A 21,286-nucleotide genomic window follows, 5' to 3' on the forward strand; every position below is an offset into this window, starting at 1 on the left:
ATTTTTTTTAGTCCCCACTGTTCCATAAGTCAAACACAAAAAAGTGCATTTCACCAATAAACTGATAAAGAGTATATCAGTCATCTCCATTCTTTATGACTGCAGTAATATAATGATAATTCACAATATGAATGATTTAATATAACTATTTGTGAGTCTTTTGGGCTTCAATCACTGTCAGAATGACCTCTGCGGCAATGCAGTAAATAGCAAGCCGTGTCCTGTTTTGTCATTCTAAGTAAATGTGCTCACCCTTGAGATTTTTTTCCATATTAAAATCAATACAAAGTATTCCCAGAAAAATACACCCTTATTTATTAAGGAATTTTGATCTGGTAAGTGGTATCTACCAGAGTAATGATGAATCTTTTTATTTATTTACTAAAATGAAGCTGCAGTCTTAAATGCAGTAAGTAAATGGTTCTCCATAAAACGTTTTAATAAAATGGATCCTATTTTTCTTTTCACAACAGACCTTTTTACTGATAATAGTAAAAAAAAAAAAAAATTACCAGTGTAATATTGTGTTAAATTGAGTCTCACAAAAAAACCTAGTTATGTAAGTAATACCAAAATAAAACAATATTCAAGCCATGTTGGTCTGACGCTGATACGTTTTTGCATAACCACCACAGTGGATACACAGATCAGAGTGAATCTTAATATTCATCAAAGACAAAATTGTAATTAAATCTTAGGGAAAAAAATTGTTAATTTTATAAAAACAATAACCTTATTTTAAAGATCACTTTTTTCAAATTTCTGAGTAACAAAGTGCTTCCTGAAGGCAGCAAAATAAAACAATCGTATTTAGTATGGCGTAATCATCTTAACGTGTTTGACTTACACTCCACATCACACTTCTTTTTTTTTATTACTTAGTTTATATATTGATATTTCTATGTAGGAAATGACAACAGTGTACCATGATCTTCGCACTAGGAGCATTTGTCTTATTCCAAGCTGACCAGTTGAGTGGACAGTGCTTTGAGTTCACTGTGAAGCCTCTACGCGGTCCGTCACTGACCTTGTACCCAGACAGGGAATAAACGGTTTACAGATTATCCCATTACACTGACAACAGTGGCCACTTTGCATTAACACCGTCAGACACAATGTTAATCACCCTTTTCTCTGCAAAGACAAGGTCACAATAAACAACACTGAAACAGCTGAAAACAGTATGACACACATGAAGATCTGTTTATTCGATCTGATTAGTTGCTCTTCCATTTAAATTATTCTTCCAATCACAAGGTAACAAGTGTACCGGCTCACGTTCAAACGATAAAAAAAAAAATCACATTTTGTGGCTAAGCACAACACGTGTAGTACTGCCTGAATAGGACACAAAAAAACAAAACCAGTCAGCGACCTCTCCTTTACACGAGTGCAAGCGGCACACAGGTGGCAGAGCATTAACACGTTACATTCGCAAACTCAACATTAGCAAACAATGCATAATGTTAGATTGGGGTGTTATCTTAAAGTCTCACATGATAAAAATTTGTATTTAATTTCTTCCTTTACACTTTAAACATATCTAGCATATCTTATACGGACTACTATTTTCAGTCATTAGTGGGAAATCTTCACAAAAGAATCAGGTATAAACACAGTGGGGGTTTATATTAATATACATATTAGGGAATCTTGACAAAAGTGGATCCCATGTCACTGCTTTATCTTGAGTTACAGCTGCTCATTCACTCGAATGGGCCACATATGACAAACATATGATACAATTTTAGTACATGAGATGTTTTTAACATTTTCAAGATATGTGTGCCAGATGGTCAGGCTGTAAACAGTGTACTTTATTCCATAGCACATGGGGCTCTTCATACATTCATAACACCCCCTGCAAACAGATAATTTAAAAATCTACATAGATGATTTATTGGGAAGGATGAAGTCAGGAGTTTCAGTGGAACCAACAGGAATAACAAAAACGTAAGAATCATGAAGGGAGAAGCCAACTGTTAGAGTATGTTGTGCTCATAAAAACAGGAATTTCCAGTATCCAGGCAATGGGTTTTATGTATGTACACGAGCTACACAATAACACACACACACACACACACAAAAAAAAAAACTTATCTCCAATGGTGCACACTTTTGTGATGTTTGCTATACCTTTAGCGTGCACAAGGATAAGAACGGGCCAACTCGCTTCTTTTTTTTTGCCATTATGAAAGGTTTATGGTTCAGGATGTGGCAAAAGTGTTCCATTTTCCAAGAAGAGGGCATTGGCTTATTAAAATGGTGTCTGTAGGGTTTTCTTGGCCAGTTGAACTAGACTGAAGCACATTAGTACCGCTCAATCTGAGGATTTCTGTTGTTATAAGACACTATGCCCCTAATGCTGAAGGACTGGTTTATCTTCAGAAAGGCTGTTTTGTCACCGCTGGCAATTTTCAACAAACATGGAGAGATGGACAGTGTGAAACCTGGACTGTGCTGACAATGAAACAATGCCATGCTCAAAACAAAAAGAGAAGCCCTAAGTTGTACTTTCAATCCATTGACACATTTTTCTAATAATGGCATAATTTTGTTGAAGTTTTTTTTTTAAGTCCATCCTATCCAGTCATGTAAAATCACTCCAAGCAAATGGGACAGCAGACGATTTCAATATGAGATGCAAATACATAGAAGAAAGCTTTCACTGCTCATCTTCAGTTCTTAATCAGTGCAGATATTGACGGCAATTTTTTAGTTTGTCATATTTACCGCAAACAGCAGACAGTCACAGTAACCGTTCATGTCCAATATTGCAAAATCATTTGCACCACATATTTGTTAAATCATGACAGAGACACCAATACAGTGATGTAGCTGCAGGGTGTTTGAACAACTTTTATAGTCGAGCCTTGCTGAATAATGGAAGAACTGATATTGAATGATAGAAAACAGTGCTTTGGCAAAAGCATCTAAACAATGAGGAATTCTGTCATGATCTTACCAACGCTTCTACAACAAACGTTATACCGAAAGGAGGCACAAAGGCCATGTGGCAAAGTTTGGCGAAGCTAAATAAATGCTAGTGCCAGCAGTCTGTGTGACAAGTTCATGGCAACATTTCATCCAAAAGTCCAACGCTCTTCTGACATCTTATTTACAACCAACATAACCATGTCTATGGATGGACACATCATTTGTTTTCATGTAGGTTGTAGCTTCCATTTGCATTTCATGCAATGTACAGTACCCAAAGACACAAATTTGGAGGGATTGAGTCGGGTTAAGTGCAAGTGAGAACCCACCAATATAACCCTCGGTCTTGTGAAATATTCTGCTCAAGCATATATCTGTCCAGAACCACCTGTGTGGTGGTTCTCTCCACTTAGGCGCTCCTGGCTCGCCTGGCGGTTGGTGTCACTGGATTTAATGATGCCTGCATAGTCGTAGATCCCAACTTCCAGATTCTTGGCCCTCAAGGCAGCAGTATGCAGCTTCTCAAGAAAATCAGGCATACCTACAACGAACAAAGGAAAACGTCCTAATTTTAGTTGTTAAATACACACAACCCAAACGAAACATAAAGTGTACATAACAAAGGTATTACAAAATGCACAGAAAATCTGAAGGATGATTCATGGCTTTATCTAATTGGCGATTAAATACCTTATTGGTTGGACAAAAAATAATCAAAATATAATTTTAAAGACAAAAAAATAATCTTTATATGCAGCTCTAACCAAATTCTACAAGTGAAAAAGAGCTCACCACTTGACACCATCCAGCTCACACAGTAACGGGGAAAGACAGTCTGTGGGTTGTCGCTGTAAGTCAGCAGATAGTCAAATCCATTCTGTAAAGAAAACCCCACAAGGGAAACTCAGTTGCAACATAAACAGAACTCTGGATGAAAGTTGAATTAAGCTATGAAGGAATAAAAATGTATCACAAACCTCATCAAAGGACTTGTGAGGGCGAATGACCATCTTTGACTGGTAGGAATGGACTCTTACAAATTCCTGAGTCTCTGGCACTCTGGGATGCTGCACAGTTCTATACAATTACAAATATACAGATTAAAAGATACAGACCAATTATTCTTTAACGTAATGCATCATAAACTAAACAATATTGAACCACAGAAGTATTGCTTCTTAAGACCCACCTGGACACTAGGACCATCAGGTTGTTTTCTACATCAACATCATAGCGGCGCACATACACGTAGTCCCTCGAGTACATGGGATACTGTCAGGAAGGATTAAATAAGATTAAATCACAGCCGACCATTTCACCTAAAAACTTCTGAATGTGCTGCAACTGTGCTAGCTGGTGCTTTAATCATGTTGTGCTTTTACAACAACAAAAGTAATTCGGATTAACCTATGCACAGACATTGTGTAGAACAAATAGCCTCCAACCTTTGAACTTAATAACAATAAGCAGAAACTTACAGGGAAGTGTGTCGCCCAGTGCAGAACTTCAGAGCCTGTACCAACATCTCTGTCAACAACTTCAAGCTTGATAACCAGAGAATCCCACTTCTTCCTGTACTCTGTGTCCAACTGGGGGAAAGAGGAAAGTATGAGTCAAGGGTAAAGTGCTTAATATAGCCCAGGGACTAAGGGGTGCTTTTGTGCTGTGCACATGCAAGTAAACATGTTGCTACATGCTACAATAACTACACTTCGAGGACAATCCATGAAGAAAAGAAAGTCCCACTGCAATGAAAATTAAACCCTGAACTGAATTATTCAAAATACTAGCTAGATCCAGTTACATTATTGTAATCTATTTAAGTACTACAATGATTTCCATGGTTCATTAGATGCACTTCATGATGGAGGAGAATAAGATAATCTCAGAACCCTGATAAGGACTTTTTACTTAAATGTTATTATTGTAATCTAGTTTCTCTGTAGAATGAGGTATATGCTTCACTTTTTCTTAAATATTAGAGACTGACACAATTCTAGTAGCAAATAAGGATATACCTGCACATTGAAAAACTGTCTTGGGGTGACATCGTTGTAGGAGCCCAACACTGAAAGTCAAACATAAAACAAGATAATGAGTCCTCAGATAAATCATGCCCATATCATCATAACTAAAGTATCAAAAAATGTAAAGACTAAGTGTATCCTTGATGTACAGTTCAGAGACATTGTTTCACATGTGAGATCACGAGTTGTCTAACCTCTGTATTCATAGAGGTGACTGTTGGGAATAGGGCGCTTCCACACTTTGAAGTCCTTCTTCTCCATCACAACTTCCCAGCCCAGTTCCAGCTGTCCTGCTGTGGTTCCTGAAGCTGTGTTTACACTTTTCACATTCTCCATGGCCTGCAGCTCAAATCCACACCTTTAGAACAGTATGAAAACAACAGGACAGGTTGTTCAGCAAACTGCAGTTTACAATACAGGTAACAGTCACACTCAGAAGAAATACTGCATTGTACATACAGATAGACAACAAATAGTCTAAGTTGAAGGTCTTGAGCCAAAAATAACTTTCTACAAATCTCTCTAACTCTCTTAGAGGAGTGGACCCCAGTATCAAGATACTATTTGATCAACTGATGATGGAGGCAAAGAGGGTTGATCTAAAATCTTCTGTAACTGGATTGTGATCTCATGAATGTAAAGGCCCAAGGATACAATTCCAATAATTTTCATAATCACCCCTCCATCCTTGTTGTTCCCAGTTAGTGGTACTTGTTTTTTTTAATTTGTCTATAAGCGTTTAATCGGGGGGGGGGGGGGGGGGGGGGGGGGCTTTACCAGTATGTTTGAGCACACATTAAGCACTAGAAAGAGGTCATACCTGCGTATTTCCTCATCTTGGATCTTCTCGTTCTCCCACATGAAGACACCAGCCAGAGCCGCAAAAAGTCTCCCATTGGGCGCATGCTTGCTCTGAAATCTGCGCCACATGTTGCCAACCAGGGTCCATCGTGTCCTCTCGGAGTACAGGTTCGAGTAGAGCTCACCGATTTGACAGGCACGCCGAAGCCTCTGTCCGGTGACAAAGCTGCAGTGGTCCGCGAATATGGAGAGCAAGCCCTTCCTCTTTTGGCCAGACCCGGAGGCCTCACCTGCACCGACACCTGCCCTCTGGATCCAGGACAACAGCAGGCCCATGCTTCTGCCCAGCCACGGGACCCTCTCCAGTTTTGCGCTACCCTCCTCCACAGCTCGCCTGAATGACCGACTGCTCTGAAGCCTCATTGTATTGGCACCGATGTCGCAGATTGGACGTCGGGGAACAGAGTGAAACATGACAGCTGTGACCGTGACAAGTTCCCAAAGACAAAAACAACGTCCAGCTAACGTTTATCGCGACCAGACCTGTAAGTCTGAGGAGATAACCCTTACATTACCTTTAAACACACGACTATAAACCTTACTTGCAAGCGTAAGTCACAATTCCGATCTTTTCATGACGTTGAGTATCCAAAGCTATGCACGAACACGCGATATTTAACATTAGCATTGACTGTTAGCTTGATAGCTGTCACATTCATGTGCGACTGTGTGACTCCCGACTAAACAACCAAAAAAAACAAACACATTTAATGTTTGCATTAAACTCTGATCACTGCACTGTAACGTATGCCTTCTAAATTAACCTCAACGCTAATGTCTTCGACCTGTGTCTTTCCTGGAGGTAGCTTCACGCTTTTCAAAGTACATTTGACCTCCTCTTCTTTCCTCTGCGTCTCGCGCACACCCACTCGGAAATCCCGCCTTCCGAGTTGTAACGCGGCTGCTCATTGGACGTTAGACAGCTTAGCGTGAATGTGATTGGTCAGATCATGAGCTTGTTTTACAATTTAGCGGATCTGACACCATGCGCCTTTCCTTTCTAACTTTACGTCCTTAAAATAAAAAAAATAAAAGCTTTACGAGAGCAATGAGGTACCTGATATCTGGGATCAGCTGTTGCTACCATAGACTGTAAATAATAAGTTTGTACGTAATATTTACAGTCTATTGTATGAACATTTCGTACATCGCCCAGGATCACGCATGAGGTAGAGGAAGTTAGAGTCGCCCTCAAGCGGCATTACTAAACATTAACAGCGTTAAGCAACTATTCACCACGTGTATTTCACTCAAACATCTGTTTAAAGTGCATAATTACATAACACACTTTGAAGAGAAAACAATCAAACCTACCATCGGGCATTTTACGTCAATGTGGTTGACTAGAAAATAGCCTCATTGCCTCTTAATACTTAAAAGTTTCAATTTAACATTTGTTAACCAAATTGTATTGTTCTTAATTAACACTTTATTGATGCGAAATTAATAATTTTTAAACTTAAAGAAAAGAGTCAAAGGACACATTCTGTAATTTGATATTAAATCAAAAGGGAAATTAAGTAAATGCTCAAAGAAAAAGAAAAAAAGACAATAAACTGCTATGATTACACTACAGTTCAACACCAGATGTCGCTGTTAACTTTGGAGAGAACGAGAAATATCGCAATTGATCAGGGATAAGCTTATTCAATTGAAGTCTGAGCTCGTCGTCTATTAAGCAGATCTAAATTAGAGAATTCAACTCTAAAACATCGTGTAAGTGTTATGGTTGGCCTGAAATCAACAGGAGAAATTGTAGTCTGCATTGCACCTTTTCCCTTTTCCCTCTGTCAATTATGTGTGTCCTAACAGGCTTTAGGTAATAAAGTAACTGTGTCATTACATAATGGCATTACATTTATTGAGTGGGTAGAGTATGGAAACTAATCATTTGACCCAAAATGTCGACTTCACTTTTATTTCTTTTTTTTTCTTTTTTTTTAACTCGTGGTTGTTGCTCATACACCATGAGACAAAATGTATTTTATCGAGCATCCTATTAAAACATCATGTGCTTTTATGTACTTATATCAGTTTGTGGCTAAAGGGGGTAAGAATAACCTATTAACAAAATATAAGGTTTGTTACAGGTATAATTGTTGTCTTCTACGAGTCTGTCATCCGACTTAAACTTAAAGTTAAAAAAAAATGAAGTAGAGTTATTCAATTGTAGTGGGCTACGTTTATCATCCTATTCTGGACTAGTGAAGTGGAAGGTAGCCGAAAAACCAAAATACTGTTAATATGATTTCCAAGTTCTTGTCAGACATTTATAGTTTATACATTTATCTAACCTTTTATTTTGTAGAAGTCCCTGTTTGTCACTGGCCACATGTTACTCATAAAGGAGTAGCCGAGGCGTATAAATGTGAGAAACACTTTGCTTGTTTCCTTGTGAAGGAACTTAAAGGGGACGCACTCGTCATTCGCCGAAAACACAAATAAACTTCTGGAAATTGCGAGTGTTAACCACAGACTGTAAATGTGGTGTTAACCTGCCCCGTCAAGTGATTTTGAAACAGAGGAAACCACCACTCCTTCTTTTGTTAAACGATGCCTTCAGGTGCCACGATAAAAGTCGTGATTACGAGTGATCAAAGCTGAACCAACAGAGAGGGAAAGAGGGAATTTTCCATGATCCTCAAAGAAATGACGTAAGAATAGAGACAGACAACACAGATGGTGAGCTCGTAACAAAATAAGAACTATGTGTACTGTAATTACAGCATTATTCCAAGTAGGCTAATGAATACTTTACTGGGTGGTTAAGTGATTTCTCACTGTTTTCCTCGTTGTTGTATGTAATTAAAAAAAACACGTTGGTTTTTTGTTTTTGTTTTTTTACCAAATGTCCTATGTGTAGGCTACTGACCACTTCCTGCATGGATGATATTTGTTTTGTTTTAACTAAATAAAACATCAGTCACTCAAAGAAAACAGCTTTTGTTAAAGGATCATGTTGTTATCATTTCTGGTCTGTTGCACTTGAATGAATGACAAGTCGTCTGCAGTAGGCTACACTTACCACCACCGGATGTTTTTCAGGACTGTGTTGATGTCACATTGTTATCCCTGGTTAGATAAGCAGTTGTTACGAGGAATAATCGTGGTTTATGTCTGTAATATTTGACTAATCGCTAAAAGGTTATGTTTGTGAGCACATAATAATTTAGGTTGTTTGGCGTGATTATAGCACTCACCTTATTATTCCACCTGGAGCCAATTAAAACAATGTACAACATTTTGTAATAAAATTGTCGTAAGTAGACCTATCTAAGATTGTAATGCAAAAATGGCTAAAGTGAGTGTATATCCAAATACCGTGTTGTTGTCTTTTTACATTTATTACTTGTGCATCAAAGTGTAAAAAATATTCTTACCTTGTTATAGTAGACTATATAATAACATAATAACATATTTGAAAAGATCAGAAAGGGTTTCGTATTTGCCCATTATACTCAAATATTTAACCTTATATATTTAATAAATATTATTTAGGATTAAATGCTGTATTCAATCTTAAATGTGGGGAAGAAGTAGGCTAAAACAGCACAAAATAAAGATAAAATAAGATAATCCTTTATTTATCGCACAATGAGGAAATTTACAGTATTACAGCAGCAAAGAGTAAAGATTGCAGACCAAAAGTGAACACAGTACAATTTAAATAAATAAATAAAAAATAAGACTGTACAAAAAAAGTGAATTGAGATAAACGAATACCTTAAAATTACACTTAAGTCCAAGATTTGAGTTAATGTAGCCTTCTACGATACATGCCACACATGTGTTTTCATTATACAACAGTATACAGATAGATAAATGTCTCTTTGTCACATGTCAGGCTATAATAATGAATGTAGCCTAGTATGGAATAAAAGGAAGGCTTTGTGAGTCAGTTATTGAAACAACACATAGTGGCCACTGTGGACGTATGAAAAGAAGCCATTTATGATGCAGAAGATCTCCAAGTCTCCATGTAGTTAGGTTTCCTGACGAACACGAAGTCCATCCTCTGAACGCATGATCAGTTAAAAAACTAGTAGTGTTGCTGACAGCTGGGCGGCGCTTCCTGAAGGGTGTATCCAATAAAAAAAAAAAAAGAGACCTCTGTTCCGTTCAGCCCAGGCACGAGCGAGTTCCACACATGAGGCAGCCTCGCGCTCATTCATACTGAGACAACTCTGGATTCATAAAACCTTTAATTATTTCACACCGACTCGGATTGCCTTTTTTTGAAATAGTCACTTTATTAAATCGACGGACGCTTTTTTTTTAAAGGGCTTTTATTTCAGAAGTGGAGTATTTTTTATTTATTTATTTTTTACAATCATCCCGCGCGCGCTATTGTAACGTTCCGGTCCGTGCGCGCGCTAAGTTAATTAGCTTAGTGGCTAACTCTTATTCTTCACGAGACTGAATTCTGTGTGGTAAGTTAATGCTTTCTTTTGTTTACCTTCCATCTGAATTATACGATCTGTATTGTGTAGGCATCTGCTCACATTAACTGGATGTTAAAGTATAGGTAAGGTTTGTTACCTTTTTTTTTTTGTTAGCTGATGCGATGAACAGAGACACTAAATGGCACATCCTGTCTGCGTGCTCTCTAATGTCAGCGAAACGCTCACAATTAATGCAGGTTAAACATGTATTTGATCGAGTGTAGTGGCACGGATTATAATTTTTAAGGATGTCTTGAAGTTTGCGTGGCGCTTCACTCGCCTCAAGGTTACCTTTCGCAGTGAGGTGTTCTTTACGTTAATGTAAAGCTTACGGTAGCGCGCTACCATCTGTGCAGCACACATTTTGGTCAGGTCATTAAAAAATAAGGCTGGAAACACACGGCGGTGACTTTCCTCTCATGTCCCCCATATTGAGTAACTTCCGGTTGCGCCCCCCCTCTTCACGACACCACCACCACGTAGAATCCACTGAAACAATGATAATGGCCACTGTAATGTGAGCTGTCCTGAAGCTACGACAAGTTACAGTGTTGATTTAAGTTCGGTTTCATTGTTTTTATGTTTAAGGAAGTGCGTGTACTCTGCTGTTTCTATGAATGGATGACGACACGTGCGCACGCAGGAACTAATTCTGAATCCTTCCTTTAAAAGACACTGCTCATTTTTTATTTATTTTTTTTAACGGCATGTATGGTGCGAAATGAAACTGAAATGGCTCCAAACAATTGAACAGCTAAGTGCGCCGTAAACATTAGAGGGCACTGGTTGGTATAACCTCCGCTTCCTTCCTGCGACATTTACCGAAAATGGCTTCCCATTGGCTTGTCTGGAAAGACTACTGGAGGTCGTTCTTCCGGTCCCTGTATCCGCCCACGACAAGTTCTTGCGATGCTGTATCTTATTCAGTTTTAAAGAAGTCACTTTCTCTTTTTGTTAGGACCTCAATTACATTCGTTTTATTTCCCAGTTCAATAAATTCATACATAAACTACGTGTGCGTACAAGCCATCACACATCCTTCTACTGCTGCCCACGGATGGAATAAGGAGAAAGTGTTGTTTAAAAAAAAGTCCTTTTGTGTGTTTTGTCTTTTCAGGATGTACCCCTGCTCATCTGCAGTTACATTTGCACCATGGCTGTCTATTCACTCTCCTTGTTAGCTCAGCTCCAAAACAAAATCAACAGACCTAGTATAATTACAGGATAGCAATAAGCCCACACTTTACCTCTGTTTACCTTGATTGTTTTCTGGTCTGATCCAGGTAAACACATCACAAGTTTGCACTGCTAAATCCTTTAAATCCTGTTAAAACAGGTGACAAAAGAGGATTCAATTATTTATTTTACAATATACCTCTTAATTTCACTAACTGCTGTTTAGATATAGCGTTATATAAATAACTGTTTTGTCAGGCATTTATTCCCTTTAAGATTGTGAAGCAATTACTCAGTAGTTTACAATCATGGTTTCTACAACTGCAACAATACTGGCCAGCACAGTGGGGCTACCAACACTGACTGCTCTGACGGAGTACACATGGCTGTTGGTTATTGGCTTCATCATAGCCTTCATCTTAGCCTTTTCTGTTGGCGCAAATGACGTTGCAAACTCATTTGGCACAGCTGTGGGCTCTGGGGTCGTCACACTGCGTCAGGCGTGCATTCTTGCCACCATTTTTGAGACACTTGGCTCTGTGCTCCTTGGGGCCAAAGTGAGCGAAACGATCCGTAAGGGTATCATCGATGTGGGCATGTACAATGGCACTGAGGAGGAGTTGATGGCTGGATCCATCAGTGCCATGTTTGGTGAGTACTGCCGGCTTATCTTGTATGCAATTACACCTTCGGTCATTGAACCTTGTGGGGAAAAAAAACTGCATGGGACTGTTTGGTTATTGTAACTAGAAAATGTAGATGACAAATCAGCACCTTGGAGAAGTAGTAAGACTTATTTTTATTAATATGTAGTTTTGTCTTTATCAATTTAATGGAAATAAGCTTAAATTACTTTGCTTTATGTCCAGTTACTTCAAAAAAAAGTTTAAGTCTAATGCAATACATTTTTCTATTGTCATCAGGTTCTGCTGTGTGGCAGCTGGCCGCCTCCTTTCTTAAGCTTCCCATCTCTGGTACACACTGCATTGTTGGTGCTACTATCGGCTTCTCTCTGGTTGCCAGAGGCCAGCAGGGAGTCAGATGGCTTGAACTCCTTCGTATTGGTAAGTCACTTTAAGAAGCTGACCTGGATATGTCCTCTGCATTTGGTTGAGTTGGATCTCAGAATGTATTTTTAGTATTGCAGGTAGTGCTGCATTATCCTAATACTCTTACGCTTAATTGTATCTGTGTATAGGATCTTTAATATAAAACATATAACCCATTAGGTTTTACAGGAATAAAAAGAAGTTCTAACTTCACAAGTTGTGTCTCACTTATGTTGCATCAGATGGTGGGTTTAAGGTTTATGTTCTCCACAAAAAGCTGATTTAAAAACTAGTATCTTCGTTGCTCGTAGAAAACAAGTAGAATCTATGTTGGTTTAGTTGCTGAATGAAATGTCAATGGTCAACCTTTCTAGTTTAATGGGCAGTTAGCTATGTTGACAAATAGCCAAACAATGGCCACCTTATCAGTGAAGTGACCTGACATGTCAGGTTTTTTTTTCTCCTAGATTTCAAATATTCCATTTCCACTAATTTCCTATGCTCTTAATTCTTTAATTTACAGTTGCTTCCTGGTTCCTGAGTCCCCTCTTGTCTGGAATAATGTCAGGGATTGTTTTCTACTTTGTGCGCATGTTCATCCTGCAAAAGGTAAGCTTGATATCAGAATGTGTAAGTATGTGCTTGTCAGAGTGATAGTTTGGATCACTTTACAGGTCAATGCTCAAAATGAAATTGAGGAAATGCTAACAGTGGAGTGACTGTTCTCTGAAACAGTTCCTCATTCCTGTCTAACTGCAATGGTCAAAATTACCTTGGTGCCCTAGTTATGTCATCATCTGTAATCAGGCAACAAAATGGGGACAGTTCTGATGAAATATCAGAATTTGGATATCTGACTGTTTGCTCTGTTTGTTTTTTCTCTATAGAAAGACCCCGTGCCTAATGGACTGAGGGCCCTTCCTGTGTTCTATGCTGTAACCTTGGGAGTCAACCTCTTTTCCATCATGTTCACTGGAGCTCCAAGTGAGTATCATTGTCTGAGTCATTTTGCTTTGCATGCCTGCCCACAGCCACAGTTTAAAATAAACTGCTCCCTCAGACAGCCTGATGCCCACATGCACTCCAGACTGAACCAGACTGTGTTTACTGTTTTCACAGAAGCTGTGTTTATTTTAACATGTTTTTGGGGCTCTCTGGCCTGTGGTTGTATGTGGGTCATAGCTGGAATGAAGGTTTAAAGCGGAGCACAACAGGGAGATGGAAATAAGATTCCACTAACTCTTGACGTCACTGTCTGTGTCCTTCAGAAATGAAAGAGGAAAAGAGAAGTAAAGTGGCTTTCTGTAGTTGTGTTGGTGCTCAGAATAATTTAAAGTAATGCTCTGAATTCTTGTTGGCATTTTATTCCAGAATCTCTTTAATAAATGAGCAACTTTTGCTCCTTTTTGTTTTCTTCTCTCTGCAGGGCCTAACAGTTCAAGATGTTAGCTGGCCTGGGCCATTAAATGGCTGCTACAGGCCAGAGTTTGACCAGATACACTCAGAGGAGATCACTTGCAGATCCAGCATAGCCCGTAACCCTGCTAAGTCAGGCACATTCTGTACAGTTGTGTGAAGTCTCTCAAACTACAATGCACTGTACATGAGGACCTGTACTTTGGTACCTCACAGGAAAAAAGGTGCGACATTGCGCTAAGACACCATTACAAACTCACTACATCTTCTAACACTAAGAGGGAGATTTCAGGATTTTATTTATTACATGCATGCATATTATAAACACAAATGCACACGGACATTAGTGACGCCTCAAAAAAACTAGTGTAGCCAGTTCAACAAAGGGGAAAATTATTGATTCTTACATGATCAATTACCCAAAATAATACAGAGCTTGACTTAAGAAGAATATTAAGAAGAAAAAAAGTGAAACAAGATTTTTATCTTCAATGCCAGACATGCACTGTTTCTTTCGGGCCCCATAAGTGAACAGTGTACTAGACTGGCTCACAACAATGGCTCACAATGCTGATATATGGACTCCATTGCAGCAGTACTATCTGCCACCTACTGAGTACAATATGTTTGGTCTTCTGTGACAGGACTTGGCGTTCCCCTGATCTAGATCCTATCATAGTGGTGAGATTGGACACCAGGCATCCCAAAGCACATTCCTATACTCAATATATACACACCAGTGCTAGAGAACTTAAGTCAGCAAGTGCATGCAATTTTGGCTAAAGAATTTGAGGGTCAGCTGTCGGTCGCCTACAGATGAGGCTTGGTGTGACTTCTTGACACTTCATAAATCCCCAACTGCTATCGATCTACTACAGCCCTATTCCTCGCTACATGGGGACATATAACCAGAAGCGGAATTTATGATGTATGTTTTACATACCTCTTTAAATCTACAAGTTTATAACACCTAGTTATGAAGACTGATGATTATTTTTAAGGCAGTTTAATATCACTATCAACTCTTGTCCATGTAACTATCCTTCTGAGATATTGACATGCAAGGCATAACAAACTTGAATGCATCACCCTGGATACGAATTTTCTGCCTGGGTAACCCTCTGAAAAACAAAACGCTGGCGTTGGTTGCCCTGGGGACACTAGACAATCAGCAATATAAAAGTGATACCCACGTGTCGCTATACCTGACTTATTCAGCCTGAGCCATTGTCCTGAAATAAAACCTTTAATGTCTTCAGAGGCAGCCATTGTCATGGATAAATTGACTTATTGTTTAGAGTGAATGTTTGGCTTAGACATCGCATCAGTGCGGATGCTTGATTATGCACTAAGCTGATCCTAATACTCTTGGTAAGTGCTTCACTGGTTTATTGTCCACTTTGTCGTCTAGAACCCGAAGGTTATTGCAGATTGACTCAAACTGCCACTTTAAGTGTCTTTGTAAATTAGACTGGTGGGGAGTTGCATTTATAGTAGTGGAAAAACGACAACAAACCTTGTTGTTGTGTAATGTAAGCCACGAGATACAGAGGTTCAGGGAGGGGTGTGGAACGCAGCCGTGGTCAAATTCAATTTCCTGTGCAGTCCTATTCATCCCACTGCATGGCTGTGGTAAAAACTCGCCCCTTTGTGTGGGAGTGTTTATCAGACCGCTACGCCTAGCCAAGTTTTTAAACCCTCTCTTTTATATTTTGTAGGAAGTTGCCTACAAACATGTTGCTGTGACAAAGCACATTCATGTGAATAACATCAGGCCCCTTTATCTGTTTCGTGGTTGTTTTTGTCTCTTTTTTTAATTGTCTGGACTGTTATTGCACAGTAGTGTCTAGCGGAGTCACACCTGTCTCTGGATGTCTCACTACATGTTAGTACTCCAGTGAAAGAATCAGCTGTTAGAGAGCTGCCTTCCCTTTTTTGCTCTTATGCCTCTCCAGTCCTGGAGGGAGTCAGCTTCCATTGCGTAACTAAATAAACATCAGTGAGGTCCTCTGCAGTCTCATGCTGCAGCGTGACTCAGTGGAGAGGGTGCACTGTGGACTCTGCCCTTAAATGAACAGAGTGACCGAGACACTTATTGAGTTGCCTTGGTCTTTATTTCCTTTTCTTATCCTTTAACTTCCCAAACAGTCCCAAGCTAGTGAAGTGTTTTGTTTTTAATTATGCAGCGCCAAGGTCACCTCTTCAGCAGTGGTGTTGGGTTTTTCACTAGCCCTTGTTTTTGTTTTCTCCTTAACACACTGATGACAAGATGACTGCCTCCCCAGGGAAATGTAAATAGTTGCTTTCTGACGGCATGTGCTGCATTGTATCTACCTCTGCCGCACCAGCTTTACTGCAGCCTTGGCAAGAGAGTGTCGTTATTGCTACAGCAAACAACCCCAAGGAAAGACTCCCCCTTTCTTTCCCTTTTCTCCTTCAGCAACGTCGCCTTATAAGGAACCCATTGTCCATGTGCAACGTTAACGGGGCATTTTGGGGTCATGGTGACAATTTTACTCTTTCACCTTTCAGGTGTTGCATAACTGTTGACATTGAGGGGTAAACATGCTTTCCATATTTAACTGGTATGAGGCAAAGTAGTTTGGGCCAACAAATTGTAGAGCCAACATTTAAGAAATGGTCATAGCCATTGAATGTATTTATATTTATCTGTAGCTAATTTTGGTTAATTGGTGCCATTTCCATTTTTATTACGTATACAAGTAAAAGGAACCCATGTTGACATGTATTATCTACTTTGACATTTAAAAAAAGTTTTATACAACTGCTCATTTGTAAGTTTTGTCTTTTAGAAAGGGAGCAGCTGCTGCCTTGTTTTGTTTTTAAACTGTCTTTCTCCATTTGCCTTCATGTTTGTTTCTGTCTGTTGCACCTGGCGGTCCTTCAGTGCTGGGATTTGACAAGATTCCTTGGTGGGGTACCTTACTCCTCTCCTTTGGTCTCTCTCTGGTGACTGCTATTGTGGTCTGGTTCATTGTCTGCCCTCGCCTCAAGAAGAAGATTGAAAGTAAGACACCTTTATGTTCTTTGATTTTGTTCACACTGAGGGCTTCTAATAATCCAGAAAACAGAGCCTAGGGATAATTTCAAATAAAATACTGCAACAGCAGTTTTTGTTATATAATCCTGGATTAAAGTTAGAATCCAAGAGTCATCTGCATGGACCCAGTATTATGGTTTTGGAGTTCTCAGGGGAAGTCTATTCATTCAAACCTTCATGAACCTACTATATATCAGTGTAGAGTATAGAGACACAAACTAGGACACAAGCCCACAATGCAGTATCAAAATAGGTTTAAAATCGCTAGAAAAATCTTGTTTGTTTGCTCTACTTGTAGCAATATTGATAAACTAATTGTCATAGAACGATCTTATTGATTTTGTGACTTTGATTTATCCTGTCATGTGTTAGTTAACGTCACAGAAAAAGAAAAAGAAGTAGTGAGCTTTATTCTGACCTAGCATGTTCTATGTAGATCAGTAACCGGCCATTGGACGAGCACCCTAATTGGGTCAGAGTGAGCCTCTAATTGGTCTTTCTCTCGCTGACTAAAATAAACACAGGTTGACTTAAGGCGCTGACATGGCATTTGCAGTGCATGTGAGGGAAGAAGGATTTGGCTGACCGTCTCATCAAAACTGGTTAAAGCTAGCGCTGAAGGAGTCAATGCGGCCAACCAGTTAGAAAACCTCCTAGGATTGTAGAATAGAAAATATTAGCTTAAAGTATTTGATTCACTTGGAAAACACAAACTAATGTCATGTGAACCCAAGTCTTTCATCAGTAAAGCTGCTAGCAGTTGTGTAAATATGTTTCTTGTCAGATAATAATCCATTTATCTGAGCATGTGAGCGCAGCGGCTCACTGCTGAACGCAGGTATTGTTACACTTAGAGGACAGGTTTTAGACTCTCCTGTTATGCAGTTCTTATTACTCCTCACTGCTTGGCTTAAAATGAAACACATGCGCTATGCTAGTACTTCTCTGCTATACTGTCTTTATGTTTGGACATGACCCTGGCAAAATCTCACTCCAACTTGTCCCCTACCAGGAGATATCAAGTCTGCCAGCCCCTCCGAGAGCCCCCTGATGGAGAAGAGAGAGCTGAAAGAGGCCCACTGTCCAATCCTGAAACAGACTGTCAACGAGACATCAACGTCTGCCACCTCAGCCGTCAATCAGAACCCCCCTGCTCAGCCCCAGGCTGCCCCTGAGGAGCGCAGGGTCGCATTTGGCATCGGAGACTCTGATGATGTCGACAATAATAAGGAACGCAAGGTGGCGTTTAACATTGGAGATTGTGATGACACAGATAACAGCAATTCAAATGGGGGTAAGTTTGTATCAAAAAAAGTGAGTTTTTATGAATTATTGAGCTTGACAGTATCCTTTAAACTTTTCTTATTTATCCCTTTCTGCAGTCCCCAAGCAAGTCCAATCAAACAATCAGGACAACAACCAGCACAGCGATGGCTCCGCAAATAATGCCAACCAGGCCCAGTTCAACAGGCCTGCACAGACCCCCAGTAACGGTTACAGCCAGTACCACACGGTTCACAAAGACTCCGGCCTCTACAAGGACCTCCTGCACAAGCTCCACCTGGCCAAGGTCGGTGACTGCATGGGTGAGGGGGGTGACCGGCCTATTCGGCGCAACAACAGCTACACCTCCTACACTATGGCCATCATCGGTATGCACAGCGACTTTAGGCACAAAGACGGCGACTTCCGTGCCAGCGACGATAGCGAAAAGGGACCGGGGTCAGGTGGTCAGGAGAAGAAGCGTGTGCGTATGGACAGTTACACCAGCTACTGCAACGCTGTGGCAGAGCACACAACTCCTGAAGGTCTGGGAGAAGGTGAAGTGACTTTAGACATTGTAAAGGAGGGTGCAAGTAGCAGTCAGACTTCGCTGGACGATGATGGACTTGAGGCAGACAAGCCAGAGGTCTCAACACTCTTCCAGTTCCTCCAAATTCTCACTGCCTGCTTTGGATCTTTTGCCCATGGAGGAAACGATGTCAGGTATGCAGATTTCTTAACAAGGGATTGTAAGGCTTATACATTAACCTTTCATTTGTTTTTGATGTTGTTGTTTTTTAACTTGTTCTAAATACAGCTAGAATCTTATGGCAATGTCTTTCTTTTCTCTTCAGCAATGCCATTGGACCATTGGTAGCTCTGTGGCTCGTGTACCAATCCAGCAGTGTGTATTCAAGCGAACCCACACCCATTTGGCTGCTTCTGTACGGTGGTGTTGGCATTTGCGCTGGACTATGGGTGTGGGGACGCAGAGTTATCCAGACTATGGGAAAGGACCTCACCCCTATTACCCCCTCAAGGTAAAGACTCCACATACAACGCAAAACCTGTTTCTCCTTAACAATGTGACCATATCCTCCTTAGACATTACCAGTCTTTGAATTTAGCAAGCTTGCCCAGACGCATTCACCTAAGAGGGTTTTTTTTCCACCCCCCCCCGCAGTGGTTTCAGCATCGAGCTGGCTTCAGCCCTAACTGTCGTGGTTGCCTCAAACATTGGCCTGCCTGTTTCCACCACCCACTGCAAGGTAAGCTGGTCAAACACTGTGGTCTGGGAAGTAGACTAGACACGGGGGAAGAGAATATTTAGTGAGAGGGAACCTTAACTAAACAGGGACTCAGTCTGGAAGACTGCTTAAATGTTGAGCAACTTTTGCCATTCTAAAATCTAACACTACTGGCATGCCTAATTTGAAGTCATACATTTGAGTAGGATGGTAACAACGGCTGTGTTTCCAGGTGGGCTCTGTGGTCGCAGTGGGATGGCTGCGCTCAAAAAAGGCTGTTGACTGGCGTCTGTTCAGAAACATCTTCATGGCTTGGTTTGTGACTGTGCCCATCTCTGGCCTGATCAGTGCAGCAATCATGGCCATCTTCATCTACGGCATCCTGTGAGCATTCAGCTGCACCCCATGCAGGGGAGGAGAAAGAAACCGCTCCAGTGCCGACGGGAGACAAGGAGTAAAGTTGGAAGGTCGAAATATATCGCTTACCTCAAGCCAACAACTTTGGAAGAAAAGGCAAAATTTTGAAAAAAAAAAAAAAGAAGATGTTTGAAATGAGTTGTGATATGGGCCTGTGGTTTTTGGCTGCATCATTTTCAATTTCGAATATGCTGCTTGTTCCAGTTGGGCCACATTACTTCCAGTGGGAAGTTTGCATTTCTGTGTTCTGACTTGCTTTTTTATACCATCATTCTGTTAAGAGTAAATTAAAAAGCATCAACTGATTTTTTTAATTTTTTTTTTAAATACTATTGATTCTTTTTTTTTTTTTTTTTTTACTTTGCAATTATGTATATACAACCATGTTGTTTTAATTTTGTTGAACATGTTAGTAAGAAACGAACAACTAAAATGCAGTATTAGCCTTTGAGGATGTAACTCTCCATTCATAACACATGCTGAAAGTAATGTAGTTGCAAAAGGAACAATTTTAGGTTAAAAAACAAAACAAGGTTATGTGTGTGTGATTTTCCCCCTTCAAAGTCTTTGACATTAATTAATTGTTTTTTTCATCTGGCTTCCTTTTTTAATTCTTTTAACTGGGACTTCCCCTCCCTACTGATATGGAACAAACGGTTAGGGATGTGTTTTCTAACCCCCTAAAAGGCAATCAACTTTTAACAAAGCCCTTCACCTTGAATTCAATGAGCCACTTCTTCATCACACTCTTTGGTCGAACACATCTTAGTCAGTGCAACATTAAATGCCTGAAATGACTTTGATTACTTGAATTTGAGAAACATAACATCAGAATGTCAACTTGTGCTCTCAAAATGACCTTAAGTCTCCTGTTAGACTTGATTGCATCATACTTTGGGGTTAAGTGCTTTAGGCCTGTTTACTAGCAAACATTTTATCAGCTAAGTCCTGGTTTGGTTTTTTCGGTGGAACTTGCACCTGCCTAGATGTTTGGGTAGCTCTAGTTTTCCCTCTCTCAGTCGGCCCTGAAAGCTGAATGCCGTTGCAACATTAGGCGGAACAGGAACCTTTAATCTGGAAGTTACCCAACAGTGGTGGTTTGAGCTGATCTGGTGTCTTGTTCAAATGAGGGTGGACATACGTTGCACGCCACAGGATGTGTGGTAATTTGGCTGCAGTACTAAATGCATTTCAGACTTATAGATGCTGTAGTTGCCTTAATTGTTTTATTTTCCCTAAGGTACCAAAGAAAGGAGTTTTTTGTTTTTGTTTTTTAATGCACATCAACATACTATAATTCACACTTGTGGATAAAAAAAAAACAAATGAGAAATAAAAATGGGAAAATATAAGTGTTGTGCTTGTTTTTGTTACTTATGTAGAAGGAAAG

General features: G+C 39.9%; 2 protein-coding genes across 2 annotated transcripts; one reads left to right on the plus strand and one right to left on the minus strand.

Moving 5' to 3' along the window:
* Window positions 1-1,177: 1,177 nt before the first annotated feature.
* stard7 (StAR related lipid transfer domain containing 7) lies at window positions 1,178-6,697 on the minus strand. Its single transcript, XM_020629858.3, has 8 exons — window positions 5,785-6,697; window positions 5,159-5,322; window positions 4,956-5,005; window positions 4,416-4,526; window positions 4,127-4,209; window positions 3,915-4,014; window positions 3,730-3,814; window positions 1,178-3,478 (listed from the first exon to the last, which is right to left on the minus strand). The coding sequence occupies exons 1-8, from the start codon at window positions 6,237-6,239 to the stop codon at window positions 3,300-3,302; spliced, it is 1,227 nt and encodes a 408-aa protein (XP_020485514.1). The 5' UTR covers window positions 6,240-6,697; the 3' UTR covers window positions 1,178-3,299.
* A 3,235-nt stretch (window positions 6,698-9,932) lies between these two features.
* slc20a1b (solute carrier family 20 member 1b) lies at window positions 9,933-21,248 on the plus strand. The gene is made up of 11 exons (XM_020629925.3): window positions 9,933-10,255; window positions 11,385-12,094; window positions 12,367-12,507; window positions 13,016-13,101; window positions 13,380-13,476; window positions 16,817-16,936; window positions 17,982-18,263; window positions 18,352-18,955; window positions 19,087-19,272; window positions 19,416-19,500; window positions 19,712-21,248. The coding sequence occupies exons 2-11, from the start codon at window positions 11,752-11,754 to the stop codon at window positions 19,865-19,867; spliced, it is 2,100 nt and encodes a 699-aa protein (XP_020485581.2). The 5' UTR covers window positions 9,933-10,255; window positions 11,385-11,751; the 3' UTR covers window positions 19,868-21,248.
* The last annotated feature ends 38 nt before the right edge of the window (window positions 21,249-21,286 follow it).

The sequence above is a fragment of the Labrus bergylta genome, chromosome 17, assembly GCF_963930695.1.
Source record: "Labrus bergylta chromosome 17, fLabBer1.1, whole genome shotgun sequence".
Lineage (NCBI taxonomy): Eukaryota > Metazoa > Chordata > Actinopteri > Labriformes > Labridae > Labrus > Labrus bergylta.

Excerpts from the sequence above, each read along its gene's own strand:
- slc20a1b (XM_020629925.3), top strand. The coding sequence starts at position 11,752 with ATGGTTTCTACAACTGCAACAATACTGGCCAGCACAGTGGGGCTACCA. Across the intron at positions 12,095-12,366 it reads ATCCATCAGTGCCATGTTTG|GTTCTGCTGTGTGGCAGCTG; the intron begins GTGAGTACTGCC and ends TATTGTCATCAG. Across the intron at positions 16,937-17,981 it reads CCTCAAGAAGAAGATTGAAA|GAGATATCAAGTCTGCCAGC; the intron begins GTAAGACACCTT and ends GTCCCCTACCAG.
- stard7 (XM_020629858.3), bottom strand. The coding sequence starts at position 6,239 with ATGTTTCACTCTGTTCCCCGACGTCCAATCTGCGACATCGGTGCCAAT. Across the intron at positions 4,527-4,955 it reads GACAGTTTTTCAATGTGCAG|TTGGACACAGAGTACAGGAA; the intron begins GTATATCCTTAT and ends TCTTTCCCCCAG. Across the intron at positions 3,479-3,729 it reads GAGCTGGATGGTGTCAAGTG|GTATGCCTGATTTTCTTGAG; the intron begins GTGAGCTCTTTT and ends TGTTCGTTGTAG.